Raw genomic sequence first — 19,333 nt, forward strand, 5'->3', positions numbered from 1 at the left:
TTATGTCCGCCCGTTATAAATGTTAGAGCACCATACGCTCATCACCATCAACATGTTGGCTAGAAATGCCGCGCTGTTTTCAGCCGACGCCGTCCTGCTGCTCGCTTCGAGTCCGATTTCACATGTGCGCCAGGGGAAGTGGGCGAAATTACAAGAAAATGTTTATGATGTTTACATATGTGATAATTGATGGTGTTTACGACCCCTAACCTTCAAAGTGTCATATGAGGGACACTGTATTGTAGAGCTTAAGATAATTCTTTACCTGAGCCACTGGGAAACTATGGCGAATGATTTATACTTCATATTTTTCTTCTTATGTTTTACCTCTTGTAGTCAACCCCTTTGCTTGGGTGTGTGCTTGATGCTCACATATGGCATACTTTTTACTTTCTCTGTTGTGTGCTAGTCTAGTCAAACACATGGTTTGACCGTGTATTTTATGCTTTCAGCTGGAACTTTTATTTGAAAATAAGACAAACATCACTAGTTTGTTTCCATGGCTCACTTCCTTGCCGTTTTAAGCTAGCAGAAATGGGGGCTACATTTTGGCTACAAGCTACCGAGGCCCGACTGCATGGTTGGCTACTTTTGGGCTATAATATCCGTCTGTTTTGGCTATGCCACCCTGCCCCCTCTGGCAACACTGGCCAGCGGAAAATCCAACATGGCGGCCTTCAAGAACGGGTAGCGTGGAGCGAGTGATTTAGTCCAAAAAATCAACTTGGGAGCCTAAATTCGTCCAAAAATCGGTTGCGAAAAATGCATTAGCTCTATGGAAACCCTGACAATGCATTTATAAAGCCCGGAATATCCAACAAGTCCAAATTTTTGGATTCCGAAAAATCGGTCGGCAACTGTATTTATGTTTTAAATAGGTCCCCCACAACCAGGGCCTGCAATTCGCAATGTTTCATTTTATTTTCTATTCTTATCAATTGTCACACCGAGGAACTGACCCAAGCAAGGACGGGGTGATGCGTGGTAAAGTTTATGGCGTTTTATGAGTAAGCGTTCTTTGTGAAACTGCTCCAAATTTGGGATTTAGTGCTCCAAAACGGTATTTCCCCCCCCCCCCCCTGTAATCTGCTCCAAATTTGGATTTACCTGCTCCAAAAGCAAGATATTCCTGCTAAATCCTATTTTGGCTAGTTGCACCACTGTATACAGTAGAACCTCGTTCACACGTTTTCAAAAAATACGCGAAAAATAAACGTACGATCCGGGAAAACGTACGATCCGAATCCAGTAAAAATTGAAGCTGACAAGCCCATATTGAGGTGTAAGTGCAGAAAACATTTATTTCTTGCAAAACATAGTTACAGTCGAATCTCGTTAATTCGAACTGACGCTGTGGTCCCGTCAAAGTTATGTGTATTCCAATGGGCGAGAACGATCGGTGATTCGAACGCGAAAGCATTTGCGACAGTTAATTCGAACATAACCGCGCACCTACAATGCTCTCAGCAGCACGCCAAATCACGTGGCGGCGCCTCCGACTGGCAATGCTTCGACACCGCCATAAAGCAAAAGCTTAGGAGAGACCCCTCAACGCCGCGCGGAGAAATAAAAAGCAAAGAAAAATTACCGCGCCGAAAATTTCCTCTCTCAAATGGTAAGGTCGCCGTTTCAGCGTCGCACCGGAACACGCGTGTACGCGCCATCGTCTCAGCCAACGCAGCGGCTGCGGCGCAGAGGGAAGCAACGCGGAAGAGAGTGAGGGTAGCATAGCGTCACGGTGATACCCTCTCCGCTCACGCAACACCTGGTGCAATGGTGCCTGGTGTTCCGTTTCACCCGCTCTATCGCGTTAAGGCGCGCTCGTTCCATGGCGTGGAGTCCGGCCAACGAAACTGCCCACGCCGGCCAACGCTCGCTTCAACGGCAGAAAACGAAACTTAGGGGAGCGGGCTAAGCTGGCGCCGGGCCGGCAGGCGCACAGAGACAGTCGAAGGTGAGGGAGCTACGAGGGAGTGGAGAGGGAGGGCGAGGCGAGCCACCAAAGCAACGGGGTTGGCGAGGCCAAAACCTTACCAAATGCGCTTCCCTGCCGCCCTCCTCCCTCACCTTCGACGGTCTCCGCGCACGCGCGTCGCCATGCTGGCACGGGCAGTTTTGTGGCCCTCAATCGCTATGTGCTTGCGCGCCGCGATATTTCACGACTCGCACCGTTCGTACGTAGCGCTATGGTGCACAAATACGTCAAAAATCAGTCCTTTTAATTCGAACAAATTTTCAGGCCCCTTCGAGTTCGAATTATCGAGGTTCGACTGAATTTTCTGCTGGTGTGTCACACCATCAACTCCTTTTTGCGCACACTGCAGACCCTTGTCCGCATTTTCGTTGTCTTTCGTGCGAAAGAAGCTTTGTAAGGCTTCCAGACCAGCAAGGGCTTCGGCGAAGGTAGCCGGTGTGCGCAAGCCTTCGATCGTTCTCGCCGCCGTCTTCAGGCGCCTCGTCCGCCACCACCTCCGCTACGATCTCGGCGAGTCGTAGCGCCACGCGTGCGCGACATTAGCCACTTAGTAGTTCACGTTGAAGCGAGGGGCGATGTGTCGCAAAGGTCAATTCGCTCGCCGCTGCTGCCGCGCCTCGTCACTTCGGGTGAACGAGGAACACAGAGAAGTCGCGGAGGGGGGGGGGGGGGGGGGAGAATTGAGCACTGCAGAGAAGCCGCGCGGCCGCTGTCTGCCGCTTAGCGCTTCACAAGCACATGGGAGGGGTCTTTTTGCACACATGAATGGTAATTTTTCGCTGCAGAACGTATCATGCGACCGCACTTTGCCGCAATGCTGAACGTTGCTGCCGAATAATAGTATTTTCCGGGAACGCATTAACACATTCCTCTATGGGATTATGTTTATTTTTCGCGATTGCGAACGTACCAGCTGGGAAAACGTATTAAGCGGGAACGTATCAGCGAGGTACTACTGTATATTAAGTGAAGCGGCAATACTAAACCACCATGGTGGCAGCCACCATAGAGCATAGCGAAAAATGAGTTCTGGTAGAAGCGGAGGGGCACACTAAGAAACCTTTTGCAGTTGCAGCACCTTCAGAGCAATGCCATGGGGTGCATCGTTCTGAAAAGGCACATTTTTTTTTCAACACTTGGTCATTGCCATACATGTACGACTGTAACCATTTGGAAGATGTTTCCACCGCCGTACATGTACGGTGGTGACCCTCGAGGCAGCTCACACCTGTAGGAACCACAATACATCAGTAATTGTGCAGCAATCCTATCCTTGCTGTTTCGTCAGTATAAACCCTACCACAAGTGAACGAAATTTTATAGACCACACCAACCGGGCAGGCAACATAGAACCTAGCATGCTTCTATCCACACAGGGACAGCTTTTTCGGTAGTGAAATGCAGGGGCACAAGTCAGCCAGCTTTCATGGTGCCGGGCAAACAATAGGCACTTTGTACCTTTGAGGCCGCTCCACATTCAGCGTTTTTTACTGCCGTTTTCTGACATTTCGTCAGCCTGCGTCTCTCGGCGTCGTCACTGAGCGAGGCGACAAGTACAAGTGCCGATGTCTGGACAAGTTAGACAAGCCAGACCTCGCCGCCGCTGTAAGCAGCTTGATAAGCGGCAACCAATCAGTGCATGGCTACGGCCGCGCTGCTGGCAACTTTTGCAAGGGAATTCTGCAGCAACCAGTTCGTATGTGGGCCACCGCAGGGCACTAGTGTCGTCTGTAGCTCGGTGGCACTGTCTGCGAAAGCAGCTGCTCATTCCTTCGTGCGTGTTGCCTTGAATATTTTTGTGACTTCGTGCCGTCTGTGCACCACCGCCGAAAGACAACGGCAGGAAATGCGGGTAAAAACGCTAAATGTGGTTGTGAGCCACTTTGTGCACATAAGGGACAGCCTTTTTTCCACGGGCGACTAGGCTTTGTGCTTGTCCTTCAGTTTTTGAAGGAGGGTTTCAGCTGCTGCAACCATGGCAGAGCAAGGATATCCAGCTGAACCTAGCCCTGCAATGTGATGATTAAATATTTCTGTCATCAGGTGATAAGATTTTACCAACACCACCTCAAGACACATGGATGCTATAGCCCCTGACGAGTTTAGTGTGGGCTGAGTCAAATGGTAAAAGCTCTGCAAGAGCGTGGACAAGTCGCCCAGCAGATGTGGCGCCCACTGTAGGTCAGGTGTAGCTATAACAAGTTGGCTCTTTTAGGAGGCTCGCACTTAAAGGAAGCCCCGAATGATGCAAGTAGCTATGAAATTGTCTAGTACAATTATGGACACTTATGACGTGCCAAGCTACTGCAGTTATTACCAGGAAGCACACAGACATGCACTGCATAAACATGCTACAGTCGAATCTCGTTAATTCGAACACGCTTAATTTGAACTTCCGGTTTATTCTAACTGACACTGAGGTCCTGTCAAAGTTATGTGTATTCCAATGGGCGAAAATGCCCGGTAATTCAAATGCGCAAGTCATCCCATGCACTTGCTTTCGTTGGCAAGGCAGTTCCTTGGCTTTGTGAGGGTCGTGTGACTGCTGTGAATAGATCTGCATTGATTCAGTAACCGTTACTTTAGTCGCCAACACCCGACGACGCAGCTCTGATTAAGCCTAGCGGGCTAGACAGTGTAGCTAATGGTGTGGTCGTGACAAAACTTCGCCGCCGGCTGACGTGATAGCTGCCAGCAATTCGTCACAGAAAGCTTGGTGCTCCTGTGTTCCTCCAGGTGGCTAATCAGTGATCGGTTGCAACATCATGTGTATTGGTTAGATCGACGGCCATTGAAGCGGTGTTCGGGTCAGCGGTCAACCAGCCGGCAACTACCGTGAGCCCACGTGCAAAGTTGGTCTGCGTGCTCACACGTGGGTAGAAAGCTCCCATCTGCGCCAATCTGCTAGTATGAACACTAAACATGCGTATCCGATTCAATCAGCTTGCCTTCTGGTGGCTATCGGCCCAGTCTTCGGACATGCTTCCATGCTTTCCACACGTGCTGCTTTTGTTCTCCCATCTGTTTGCGTAGTGTTAATCATTTCGATGGGTCTGTTTAGCCTGGTCGAACCTTATACTGGTAAAGATTGCATGCCATAAGAATGCTGCGCGTGTCAGAGCAACAACCACGGCCGGGTCACTCACCAAAGGTACCAGTATTTGAGGAACTGAATGTTAGATATTCAGTGCGCGAATTGATTTATTCGAACATTCACTATTCAATACGAAATCAAATATTCGAGTATTCACGCAACCTTAGTTATGAACAGGACAGATGGGAGGCAGAATGATACCTTTATTAGAAACATTGTTAGGTTCATTATTGCACATTTTGAAGAATAATTGTGGCGCAGTAAAGTGGACACCGGCAATAGAAACAATGTGGACTTGTCCTGTCCATAATGTTAGGCTGTATGCTATGGTAAACATTTACTGTTAGGAAAGAAGGAGGTCTTTGACTCTAGCAATCTCGTAACAATCATTTTTACCTGACCAGACAGTATTCCGTGGAACTCTCGACTGCAGTGATCATTTACCAACCAACTCAAATCAAACTCTCTTGTTAAGTCCCATGCTCTTTGTGTCTGTTGTCTGTCATGCCATTTAAGCGCAGTGAATGCAATAATCCAATTTTCCCAACACTCAGTTGTACGCTGTCACCTTGGGTCAATGCACACATTCTGAGAGTGGATGCTCACTCTTGTTGCTGCAGACAAGCACATCGGTTGGTGCGGCCAGTGTCTCCCAGACGGGCACCATCACCCAGGAGCACATCCGGGCCTCTCTGCTCACAGCCGTCGAGGAGAAGGTTAAGGCCCGTCTCAAGGAGGCCCTCTCAGGAGCTCAGGTCAGGACCAATAGAAAGCGAGTCTGCACAACAGTGCAAACAACAGAAGCGCAACAATTGGCAAAAGATTAGCACTGAGCTGTCTCTTCTCGGTTGTGTCGACGTGTTGCCCACTAACTCGTCTTTCTGGTATTCTAGTCGAACAGGTGCGTTTGTTTGTGCCAACTCCAACAATCATTCCCTTCGCATGCTTACACAATTCAGGTTGTTCTGTAGAGAAGTACAAGAGTCCAAATTCGGCACAGCTAATAAATAAAACAAGGAACGGAGGACACATTGATATACACAGCACATTTGTCTGTGCGTTTGTTTCTTCGTCTTGTCAGTTAGGCAAGCTTAACTTTCCACATGAATCCAAACCTATTATAGTCCGATACAAGCCAAGACAAATGCGGCTTATCCCCATCAAAGGACCCACGTCCAGCCAATGGTGTTGCCGCTTTAACGTGTCGTTGGCGTCTCTGAAATACAGCTTTAGTAAAATATTTGCACTCAAGGTACTGTGTGGCCATAGCAAAGTGCTTATAATGCTTATAATAGTGCTTATAATAAAATTGCAGTGGCCTTTGAACTTGGTTATGAAGAGGTTTACGTGTCTTTTCTTTCTTTTTCACAGAACAGTGCACTTTTTTGCATGTGTACGTGAGCATTTATCCATTGTTTTAGCAACCTCAGGAATTCCTACCTAAAATGTTGCACTGTTATGTTCTGTATGGTAGTAGTAAATAGTAGTGCAGTAGACTTCCCTTGATAAAGCTGGCGTTAAGAAACCGGCCGTCATTGCTCAACGCATATTAGACCCTTGCCCAATTTTCTTGCTAATAAATAGGGTACACATTGAATTTTTACTTCGTTCAGGAGCTTTAATGTTGTTTCTACATTAGTTTTCTACTTTAAACACATTGAACGTGGGCACGCATTTCATTTGGGGGCATGTTAATATCAGACATACCGTATTTATTCGAATCTAGGCCAATAGTTTTTTTCAAATAATCGCATACGAAACTCTAGGGTCGGCTTAGATTCGAGGATTTTAAAAAATGCGCCAGTCTTTAACTGAAACTGATAAATATGGTGCATAGTTAGCGCCATCTAGAAAAGTCAGTATCGCAGCCGCTACTAGCCGCGCCAGTAGCCAACTGAAGTACACGAGCGATGTCGCCATTTTGACCTGCGCCGTATCGGTATGGTGCAGCATCGGCGCGCGGTGTGGCGATATCGTAATGGCACCAAATGGGCGATGCCACTATAGTGCCGCTTTCTAAACGAATACTGTATTTACTCGAATCTAACGCGCACTTTCAACACGACCCTAAATCTGTGTCGGCATTTCAAAATGGCCGCCTCGCACGAGCGTCGAGCCTAGCTACCGTAGCATGCGGAAGCTTCCTCCGTGTGCTGCAGTACACGTGCTTAGGCGATAGTCTACCATCTGTCTTCACGTTCTCAGCGTCTGCTCTATCTATCAGCATGAAGTACCGAGTTCATCATTATGCCGCATATAAAAGGAAAGTGATCATCTGTGCGGAGACGGACGGAAATCGGGCTGCATCACGGGTGTTCGGAAAATCCGAAACTTGCAAGCGGGACTGGCGCAAACAGAAGGAGAGGATTTTCGCCAGCAAAGCAATGCGGAACGGTTTCAGTGGACCGAAGCAGGACGTAATCTGCGACAATCCACTCCGGCGATACGATCGCCTTGGCCCTATCTTGAAAGCATCTGCGACGGGTCAAGTCCACCGCGCACCGTGTTTTCGCCGTGTTGAAGCGAGAGGCATGCTAGCACGAAGGCGCGCTTCATCTCCAGCGTTTTGACAGTTCGTTTCCGCGGTCAACGAGCGAGATGTGTTCATGTTTGCTTGAGCGCGCGTGACGCCGTGCTTGTTAATAGTGGTCTACTAATTTGCTACTGCATTCGATGCATCGCCTTTCAAGCAAAACTGCGACTTTTTTTATTCATCGCAACATCAGTGCATCGGGAGGAAATCTATTTTTCCTAATGACTGAAAGCTGTATTTAAATTTGAAAGCATGAGGTGCGCGGTAGTGGTAAAGGACTTTTTCCTCACGGAAAACGGGTGCGCGTTACAATCGAGGAAGCGTGCGAATCGAGTAAATACGGTAGTTGTGCTGGCCGTAGAGGCATCGTCAAACGTTTAAGCCGGGCGGAACTTCGGCATCGGTCTGTCGTTGGAGGGGGCCACGGGAGATAGTTTTTGCGTACGCCGCAACGTGCGCTCCTTCCAAAAATGCAGCATCTCTAATGCGCTGGATGGTACCGAATATAGCGCACTGTTTGAAGATGTCAGCAGTAAGGAAGATAGCGACAAGGCTAACAGTGATGGTGACATAGAATGAGCTCGGCATGTTCAAATTCAATAAATGCTGTTTTATTTTGTGAATGCTGTCCTCGCTTTTTCGTTCGGCCTACATTCAAGGTAAGTTTTTCTTTTTCTGACCTTGAACTTTTGGGGGGTCGGCTTAGAATTGGAGTCTGCCTAGATTAGAGTAACTACGGTATATTGCCAAATGAATCAGTAGTTTGTTTTGGTGTTTTATTTGCCCCGCCGGATAGTTAATTCAATTTCGTCGGTCCCATCAAGGTCGAATTAATGGAAGTCGATGGTAGTAAAGATTCTTGTAGCAGTAATTAGTGCAACAATAATATGGTGAAATAGTGTCATCGACTCATCATGCAACATGGGCAACCTGCGTACTGCTCATGCAAATTAGCAAATGTCCTGAAAATGTTGCAACAGTAAGTTGCAAAATGTGACGTGACAATCGCAGAAAGGAATATGTTCTGGGGTTTCTGTATTTACACAATTCTAATGCACCCCCGAATCTAACGTACACCCAATTACCACGGGCTTATACTTTAAAAATTAAAGTGCACCTGCATGTAACATGCAGCCAATTTATAAATGCACCTTCACATTCACGGTCAGAAAAAACTACACGTGCATAGTTAACCTTCACAGAAGGTAAACTTTTCTTTTTTAATAGCGAAGCTGTTTAAGCCAGCCGTAATTTGTGGTTCGTATCAAGAAACTACCAAGAAAGAAAAGAAACTTTCTTGCCAAGGCGGGATTCGAACCCACTTACCCCCAGTCCCAAAGCAAGCATCGTAACCACTAGGCTATACAGCCACGCTTGGAGAACATGCATTTATGCAAACCATATGATTGCGTACGAGCGTTGTCTTCGTCCACAGCTGGGCGCGTTGGTACGCTCGTGCTCTGCGAGGTGAAGAGGTTTTGCGTGCTATGAGAGTGAGAGAGAGAGACGCATTCACGGAGTGGGTCTCCCAGATTGCGGTGTCGGTGTTGCAAGCTGCGCTGTGCAACGCGCAGTGACGGTCGTAAGTCCGAGACGCGCGAAAAGAAATTATCATCATCATGAGTAATAAGGTGAAAAGTTTGCGTGCACTTCCGCTAAATGCTGGGCTACGATCGCCCAGCTTTGCTATTTCAAGCGTTGCGCGGCCGAGTGCAAGGTTAAGTGTTTTTCTTTTAATGAGCGTTCATAATGAAAGCAGCACATCGTCGGTGCCATTTGTGCTTCATTGGCCACAGATGCCAATCGCACAATGATGGCACTTTCAACGATCACCTTTGTCAGCCTTGTCAAAGTATGTGGCCGAGAGCATTCCTAGCTCTGTGCGCAGTAGTGAGCATGGCACCGCGTCAGCAATGCTGGTGGCCGTGTACGTTGACGCATCTGGTGCCGAGTTGTGCAAAATTTCGTGAAAGCTGATTGACCAATAATACCACTCCAGTTTGTAGTCAAGCACAAAACAAACCCCATGGAAACGTGCTCTGTCATGATGGCAGTGACACTGTCTGATGGCTCTTATAATAGGCTGTTGCTATGCCATGATGCGGTTTCGGTTTTGTATCTGATTGTGACATGCAGGCAATTTTTGGACCAAATTTCTTACAGTGAGGTGCGCAATGAATTCATGAAAATTCAGTATGTTTTTTGCTCTCGGGGCATGAATTTTCAGAGAGAGGGAGCCAAAGCAGTGCACCAACTGACAAGTTTATTCAAATGCTGAGCTCTTTGTGTAAGGTGGTGAGCTACTATAAAAAATATTAATAAGACGGCAGTACCACATGTTATGACCGGCAACTTACCAATATCCTTGAGAACCATATACAATCGGCTTATTGTACAAGCGCTAACTTTCTAAATGAGACTTGGAGGATAACGAATAAGCTTGAAACGAAGTTAAGGACAGTGCAGTGAACAGTTTAATGGAGAATGGTGGGTCTAACATCAAAAGCCAACTGCAACAAAATTTCACTTTGGCTAAATTGCTCTAAATTAAAAGTTTATACCACTAAAGTAACCTTGGCAAAGCCACAGTGATGGTACTTGTAGAATTTTCTTATTAGAAACAGCACCTAAGCCAGACGACATATGCACCTGGTGATTAGCGGCTATAAGTCCCAGCATGTTGCCTTTGAAATCTTTCACCGGGATGCAAGCAGCCACAGCTCGGAAGGTCATGCGGAGGAGCTGAAATCGAGGTCATGCATCACTTTTGGCAAGTGGTAACAGCTGCCTTTTTTGTCAGTTTTGGTATTAAAAACAGCTACTTTTGCTACCTTTTCGTTACTCTTCCACTCAAATTACAAACATAAAATTTTTCATGGAGCTTCCTCTATATTGATATTGTAATTGAGATTAAGAGGAAGAAATGGACACATCACTTAATGAATAGAGCAGAAGACTACTGGTGGGTCTGTCAGAATGGACTTCTGCCATCATCAGCAGGCCTGCTGTGCATGTGCTCTAAATGTGGTGAAGTTGGTCTGTTGGAGACCACTTGCAGTGTACATGAAATAGGCTGATGATGAAGCTTTGGCATGTTATACTGCAGGCGGAGATGGACGTCCTGAAGCGCACTCATGATGAGCTGACGCAGGGCAAGACAAAGCTAGATGACATGATCAACCGCATGGACAGAGAACAGGTGGGTGCTTTCAGTCCATGCATCACCATTAGTTGGGATGTCAAGCTTCATATTGCAAAATTAATATTGCCCATGCTACGTTATACATGAGCACCATAATGCCGATCAACTTGTGCAGCACTCTTAATATCCACGAGGTGGGGGGGGTCATACTTCTAAACATGTACTTGGCCATTTGTGTAAACATCCTTCAGTACAAGCTCAACAAAGACTAGTCCCAAGGACAGAAACTGATTGCGGCAAAAAAAACCAAAGAAAAAAAAGCATAAAAACTGACTCCTGCAATTCTTAAAGGTGGCCATGACACTATATTTTTGAGCTTGAATTATGCATTGCCTGTTAAACCATACGCAACCCACGGCAAGCTGGCAATATTTTGAGTGCATCCAATGCAGTAGAAAACTTGTACAGTCGCGCACCCACTTATAACAATGTTAAAGTGCCACGAAAATTCGATTGCTATAACTGATAATTGTCATAACCGGGTGGTTTTAAAAAAATCAATATAGGGGAATGGCAGAGCTGTATTGAGAAAACTGCAATGGCGGGGAGGCCAGTGCCCCTCCCCACCACCTTGTGTTGACTCGTGTTTTACACTGCTTCCTGCATGTAACAAGTCGCGGCTGTCGGCGTTCAAGAATGGCACTGCTATATAAAACCTCGTTAATTCGGGTTTCACAAGACCGAGAAAATGTCCGAATTATGGAGGGTATCAAGAAATCAATAGACAAATGCTTTCTACGTCAACATGCTTTTATTTACTGAATGAATCAGCAGAATCCTGTGGGTTTTTTTTTCCACAAATGCAGTGTGAAAGCTGCAATTATCATCATCTCGTGACTGATAAGCTCTTGCAGCGGCGAAGGCCTCGCGACTTCTGTCACAGCGCAGCCGCGGCACACGTCTTCATCTGAGGCACGCTTTTCACTACCGCGCGCAAATCCCGATTATTTTTTCACCTGTGTCGCCAAGTTGCCGCCCATCGCGATGTAGACGGTGCTCTTCATCCTCGCCAGCTTCGCATTGAGTAAAAACGAAGCTACTGTTTGCCGCAACTGTGGCCGCTGTTGACGCGATCATGGGCGGCAACCTTGCGGTTCTGAAGGCGCGCGCGCCCAACGCACGCACTGAGTCAAAACGAAACTACCATTTGCTGCAACTGCAAACGAAGCCGCGGTCGCTATCGATGCAATTCATGGATGTCAACTATTCAGTTATGAAGGCACGTGGTCGACGCGCGTGCCGAGTCAAAATGAAACTACTGTTTGCCGCAACCGTTGCGGATGAAATCACGGCCGATATCGACGCGATCATGGATGGTGACTGCGCAGTCATGAAGGCAAGCAGCCAACGTGGTGCTATGCGCAGCGGTAAAAAGAATAAAGGCTTTAAGGGCACAAATAGGCACGAAGCATTTGGGCCGTTGCTTCGTTTTTGTGGACGCTAACGTCGTTTTGGCTCTATTGCATCGCACATTTACGTCGCTCCGCCAGCCCAGCGCTGTCGGCGTAGAACTATGGGCGCAGCCCATTCGTGTTCAGATAGGTGGAATGGCAACGGGACAGAAGTGCGCGAGGCTGGCGATGCGGAGAAGGATGGAAAACAGCGCGCGGTGGCGTGCAACGGATCAAATTTCTTTTCTTTTTTCTTTTCAAGGAGTTTGCATTCCATTCCCTTTCGGTACGGACACCCAGTAGCCAGACTTCATCGTTATAACCGATAATGCAGCATGGGGGCATTGTAGGGAGCAGGTTCTTTCACCATAGAAAACATGCAAAAGTTTACGGGGCAGCAGCTTCTCATTGTTATAACCGATATATTGTTGAAACCAGTGTTGTTATAAGTGGGTTCAACTCTAGTTATTTGAATTTTTTTTTATCTCAATTGAATCACACAGTCGTCTGAGTGGTAACAAAATGAAACTGAGCCCAGGAAACGGCTCCCTCAGAGTAACAGAAGCCAAGCTCAAAGTCCTGCATACAGGAGCAGGAAATACGTCAAAGCCGCCATGCATTGTTTTAGTTTTGCACATGCATCTTGACCGTCTGCTGCTGCGATTTATTAAATTGGAAGCCTTTAATGGCTCATTGTCAAGGTCATCTGCCGTTCGCAGAAACTGTCACAGCTTTCCGGCCACGTGATTGGTCTCCTCTGTGCCGTGACATCACTGTCGCTAGGCACAGGTGTGTGCCTCCCGATTGGCTCGCATGTGTGGCGTCACTGTCGTCAAGTGCGGGTGTCGGGGTGGTTCGGCGCCGCGCAGGTCTGTCATTTCTTCGTCGTTGCTACAGTTGCTATAGCAACAGTGCTTGCCTATCCATTTTGTCGTCTGCTCCACTCATGCCCTGACGCCTGTAGTGCGCATAGCTGGCATAGCACTGCCATGGAAGACTCGTCTCCTCCTGATCCACAAACGGCGCTCCAACAGTTCCAGGTGGCCACAAACTACTTTAACAGACACTTTAACAGGCAATGGTGTCAGGCTTCTGCTGTTTCACACTTTAGTCTCTACAAAGTGTCTTCCGATTTTTTCATGCGTGAAGGAATTGCGGGCAAAATTTAATCACGACGCCCTCGCTGCACCGCTGGGTACCAGAACTTAGGGAGCAAAATGTCATGTTGGGGTCGAACTGATTCAGCAGATGACACAACGGTGGCGCCGCAGTTCTAGATGTCACGCAGTCTATGCCAAAATGTCAATCACTGTGTGTAGGAGAAGATTAGAGGTAGCAATTTCATATTAAAATTTCAAGTTGAAATGCGCTCTGAGAGCCCCACTTTTCTGGTGTGTGTAACCATATTGGGCACTCTACTCTCTCATTTAGAACAATAAACTGAAAATAGTTGGACCACCGTGTCATGGCGCCTTTAACAGTACACTTTCAAACTGTGATGTTGATCTCCCCCAGCTTCAATCTAAAAAAAAAAAAAATGTTGCAGTTTCGCTCGAAAGGCAAAGCATTGCTTGCGATAGCAAATTAGTGGACAGCTATACGAATAAGTCCTTACTTTGTATCATGATGATGATGATGATACGAAGTAAGGACAGTAGTCTCATCAGCCGTATAAACTTGCAAACATAGGCATACCAACTAAGTCAACAAGCACAAGCTAATATGAACGCATCTCACTTGATGACCGTGGAAACTTGCTGTCAAAACACTGGAGTGAGTAAGCGCGGCAGCAGCAGCGAGCGAATTGACCTTTGTGCCGCCGCTCACATGAACGCGAACTAAGCTGCTAAAACACGGCGCAAGGCGGACTTTGTCCCCGCCGCAAATGGCTTTCAAGATATAGCGGCCGGGCGGTCGCGCACAGCGTGGAATGAGCCCACCCTACCCTCCCTCCGGAGCGTTGCACGCGGCTGGAAGATTCCTTCCCGCTTCGCTCTCTCGCATGTGCGAAATTGAGCCGCGATCGCCCTCGCACGCTTTCACTCGCGCATACAGAGTACAGTGCGTGGATACGATTTTATTGCCCTTGGACTTTATACAGAACCTGACGGCAATGGCAGAAATGCACTTGGACTGTCCATATAATTGCTATTGCAGTAAAAGCTATTAAAAGCAATTTGCAGAGTATTTGAATGGCTATGACAACATGACATGATGCCATGACAGGATGGGTTGTCATACTGCCCGTTACACCTAAGCCAAAATCTTCACATTTCATTTGTTTCTTTATAAACACTGCTGTTATTTTGTTGCTATTTTGCACTTTCAGACCTTTTGGTTCTTTAACTTGGCGAAGCCAGTATTATTGCATGGTATGAGTATGAGCACAGTATGAGTGTTACAGGTAGTGGGTGTTAATGTTCAATGCGAATTGGGCTTACTCCGATATTGGCCTGTGCTGAAGTGGTTTGCTTGATAGCGGTAGGTGTTGGTTTCAAATTTTCATGTTTGGGTGGCATTAGGTGTCAATGTCGGGCTCTTTTGTATATGTGCCAAGCATGGGAGAGGCAGTGGAAGATAACAAATGCAGGGCACTTGCGCCCCAACAACTGGTTTTGTGAATTGTGTCGTTCTTTGCATTGCAGTGAGTGCATTTGCATTGTATACATTGTTAGTTTGAACATCGTCTTAAAAGAATCACCCAGAACTTAAATCACAATTCAGCCTCTATAGGTGGATCACTTGAAGAGGTGGACATTACCTGAAGAGGTGACAGCAGACCACTGCAAGCCTTTGTTCTTTTACAGTGTTTGTCTCTGGTGCCATCATAAAGAAACATTTTTGTTGTTTAGGAGCTTGCAGTGCTCTGCTGGCATCCTCATGAAGCAATAAAACTTGTTGCGCTGCTACTTCTACGGGCATGACAATGGCAAATGCAGATTAGCATCAATACCAGAACAATACTGACCTTAAATTGCATAATCACAGGCATGAGCATGCAGCAGTAAACAAGGTGAAGTGGAAATTTTGCTAGGCTAACGTGGTGGTAGCTGCCACAGTATGTTACGTGTACAGAAGAGGTATCCAGAATACGTGGCGCACATCTCAAATCGGGATCGCGTTTATTGCGTGCCTCGTCTGAATCGCATCTCGTCCTCTGCGCCTGTGCATGCGGCTTTTGCAGGCGCCTTAAGCAGATGACGCCTGGAAGATAGGGCCTAACTAGATACGGCCTTTTTCTGACGCTGATAGCAAGCGCTTGAATGGCTCAGTGGTAAAGTATCCGAGTCCCACGCAGCGGGCGTGGGTTCGAGCTGGCGGAGACCGGGTACTTTTTTTCGCATTTCGGGCGATAGCGGTGATGCGGCGGCAGCAGCGGACAACAACACGAACCGAAACGGCTATTAGAATGAGCGCATAACAGATTACGCTGTAAAAAAATGTGTGATAGCCCGCTGAAATAACTGCGTACAACAAAGCTCAGACCCTTGTAAAAACAGTTTCTGTTCTGTTCCCAGCAGCTCTGTTCCCTGCCTCTTTGACGAAAATGCTGATAATCTTTTGTTTCTGCTGCACTGTAAATTACTGCCGTTGAGCGCAGCTCATCCTGATCTTAGTTCTGGTTTGCCGCCACAGTGTCCTATTTGCATCCTATTTGCAAAGTACCAACACGTCCAAAATGCAAAATATCAACTCAAAAAGAGGAGGAGCTGGGCAACCATGGAAGAGGGGAGCAGGTGACATTCCCTAATAGATAACGAAACTTTGTATGGCAGAAAACCTTGTCTTGAGGTGTAGCTTCATGTCAGCATGGCACGTGATGCCATGAAGCCAAACCTTCAAGTGAAATTTGCACATACCGTATTTATTCAAATCTAATGCGCACTTTTTTCCCTATAAAACAAGTCCAAAAATTGCGTGCGCGTTAGAATCGAGTGCAACCCTAAATCTGCGCTACCATATAGCCATCAGCATTTCAAAATGGCCGCCTCTTGCACGCTTCGAGCCTAGCTGCCGTAGCTTTCACCATGTGCTGCAGTACTTGTGCTTAGGCATTAGTCTACCGTTTTCTGTGTTTGCTCTATCAGCATGAACTGACGAGTTCATCATGATGCCACATTTAAAAGGAAAGTGATCGTGTGCGCGGAGACGGACGGAAATCGGGCTGCATCACGGGCGTTCGGCAAATCCGAAACTTGCGTCCGGGACTGGCACAAGCAGGAGGAGAGGATTTTGCAATTTACAAGTTCTAGCTGTGGAATTCGCAAGGTGGATGCACCAGGAACTAATTCTCTGGATGGCACCAGTTTCGAGATATTAATTCCCGAACATTGTGGAGAAATGCATTGGCGTTCCAGTTACTTTTGCGCTTACCTGCCGTGGTTGTTTAGTGCGTATGGTGTTGGACTGCTAAGCATGAGGTCGCGGGATCAAATCACAGCCACGGTGGCTGAATTTAGTTGGGGGCGAAATGCTGGAACACCCGTATAACTTAGATTTAGGTGCACCTTAAAGAACCCCAGGTGGTCTAAATTATTCCTGAGTCCGCCACTTTGGCGTGCCTCATAATCAGATCGTGGCTTTGGCATGTAAAACCCCATAAGTTATATATATAATCATACTTTTGTGCTTTGATGCATAAAACAACGTTTTGTTAAAAAAGTGACTGGCACGGAAATGCATTTCCCCGCAAAGTTAGAGAATTAATATCTCGACACTGGTATCAGCCTGAGAATAAGTTCCAAGTGGATCCGAACTCCACGGCTAGAATTTGTAAATTGCAACATGGGCCATAAGGTAATTAGCTAAAAACTTAATTGGTTAATTTTGTTTATTAGTCGATTATGCATTTCAATTTTTTGTGCAAGTAATGTCGGCCTCTTCAAGTAGACGAGCACATGAACTAGATTTGTGCTATCTGCCACAGGCAACCTTTAAAAATTGTTGAAAGTGTTCGCTGAAACACCTTGTACATAGAATTCACTCAGTAGCCGAAATGATGCCAGGCCGGATTCACTCGAAATCAGAATACAGTGCAGACCACTTATAACGTAACCGCTTTAAGCGCAGGACCGTTTATAGCGTGGGTTTTTTGACCACCGATATATGTTCCATATAACTCAATGTATAGGCGGCCATTTATTCCGTAGGCGCGCAAAGCAGAATACCGGTTATAGCGCGGTTCCTTTAAGTGCGCGACCATGAAATCGGCACACGGAGCACGGCCTTTTCTAGGAGTTGAGCACGGCCCGCACAACCGCACGGTTGCAGGGCGCGCGCGTGGAGACCAGTGGCGAAAAGCGAAACAAAAAGTTGCAGTTTCCCCCGAAAGGCAAAGCAAATTTACTAGTAGAGTATACGGAGTAAGGATAGTACTTTTATTGCCTGCATAAACTTGGCCACATTGGCTTACTAACTGAATTAACAAGCATGGTGCCAGTGCACACAAGCAAACATGAATAGATTGCACTCGACGACCACAGCACTCCCTTGCACTCCCTCCCTTCCCCCCTTGGCCTTCCGCACGATGAGAGTCGTCGCGTTTGCCGTACGTTCGCTCTCCGTGAAAGCACGTGTCCCTAGTGCGCTTTCACTCTCACATACGGCATACAGCAGCATACAGCATTTTTTTTTTCTTTTTTTTTTTCAGGAGTGGGAGCGTGGGCGCACGCGTGTAGACCAGCGGCAAAAAGTGAAACAAAAAGGAGAAGGGCGGGAGACTTTGGAGGAAGGAGGGCGCGTGTTTTCATCACTATAGCAGCATCTAGAGTGAACTAGATAGCAGCATCCAAGCAGGGTGTGTGGAGTGCGGGGGAGAACAGTGGCGCACTCCTTTTTTTTGTCAGGAGTGGGAGCGTGGGCGTGCGCATGAAGACCAGTCTCCAGACAAAAATAACAGCATTCTTCCGCTGATGCCGCACTTGTTAGGGGAACTTGGTTTCTGTGCTGTGTTGCGATTGTGTTGCTGCATGTGTGTGTGGGTGAAATATGTAATAAATTGTGTTTGAAAGGTGGGTTGCCCATTTGGCATAAGCAAAAGCCGAAAAAAGAGCATGCTTTGGTTATAACGCGGTACTGCTTATAGCGTGGATTTTTACAACTCCCGCGACTTATGTTATAAGCGGTCTACACTGTAAATAGAAGTCTAGAAGTCATGCACAGCAGCGCTTAGACTCGGACTCAAAGTACTAAAAAAAAATGAGTTCAGTTTGGCCGGGAAGGCGAAGCAGTATTAGTGATAGCGAAGTAGAAGACAATTCATGAATGAAGATTCTTACCGTGTAAATCCGTGTAAGGATCGCACCCGTGTAATGGCCGCACCCCCAACTTGACAGCCAGTATTTAAAAAAAAAAAAAAAAAAAAGACATCCAACCGAGAAGCAATCGCGTTCTGTGCGCTGATTCTGATCGGCTCAACAGCGAATTGTCGCGCGCAGCGTACTTTCGCGCGTCGCTACTGGATGTCGAGAGGAGACGATCGCGGAGGTTTATGGCAGATTTCATTGCGTAATTGGAAAAATGAGGTCAAATGACCCGGCCCCATGAAAGGCCCGTCAAAATCGCAACAGAAAAGTGCGGCCTTTACACTAATCTATACGTCAGTTATAGTGGTGCACATAGTAAACCTTCACCTAAAATTAAAATAGCAAGCATAGTGTAATGCACGGACTATGTAAACCTGTATATGCCTCACTGGATGACCTCGAGCACTCGCTTTCACAACGCAAGCATTATGAAGAACACCGGCAGCGGAGGCGAACAGTTCATACAGCCGCGCGATTCACCACAACTCCGAAAATTAGGTTCATCATCATTATCTGCCTATTTTATGTCCACTACAAACGGCCTCTGTCAGTGATCTGCAATGACCTCTCTGAACTCTGCAACACTAGAGGCATGGAAAGACAGCCTGGCAAGGAAGACAGCGCCCATGAAGTTAGCAGCCATCCCTGCTTGCCCTTTATCATTGCACCCACCAATGATTACCAACAATTAGATATGGCATATGGGCCGCATAAGCATCAGCCGCGCACAGTCATTCACAGCTACGGCAGGGCTAGAGGAGAAGACGCGTGCTTTCCTTCCCATTCGTGTTTGATTACGTGACCTACAACTAACCCGAATATTGAGCGCGTGG

At 47.0% G+C, this 19,333-nt stretch overlaps 1 protein-coding gene across 3 annotated transcripts in view; it reads left to right on the forward strand.

The window, feature by feature from the left end:
- Window positions 1-19,333, forward strand: part of LOC119465127 (tumor susceptibility gene 101 protein-like) — a 64,314-nt gene that overhangs the window by 24,613 nt on the left and 20,368 nt on the right. For all 3 annotated transcript variants that reach the window (XM_049656612.1, XM_037725926.2, XM_037725927.2), the window contains exons 8-9: window positions 5,690-5,824; window positions 10,709-10,801. In XM_049656612.1, the coding sequence (XP_049512569.1) occupies window positions 5,690-5,824; window positions 10,709-10,801 (228 nt within the window). The remainder of the gene's footprint in view (window positions 1-5,689; window positions 5,825-10,708; window positions 10,802-19,333) is intronic.

The sequence above is a fragment of the Dermacentor silvarum genome, chromosome 9, assembly GCF_013339745.2.
Source record: "Dermacentor silvarum isolate Dsil-2018 chromosome 9, BIME_Dsil_1.4, whole genome shotgun sequence".
Taxonomy (NCBI): Eukaryota; Metazoa; Arthropoda; class Arachnida; order Ixodida; family Ixodidae; genus Dermacentor; species Dermacentor silvarum.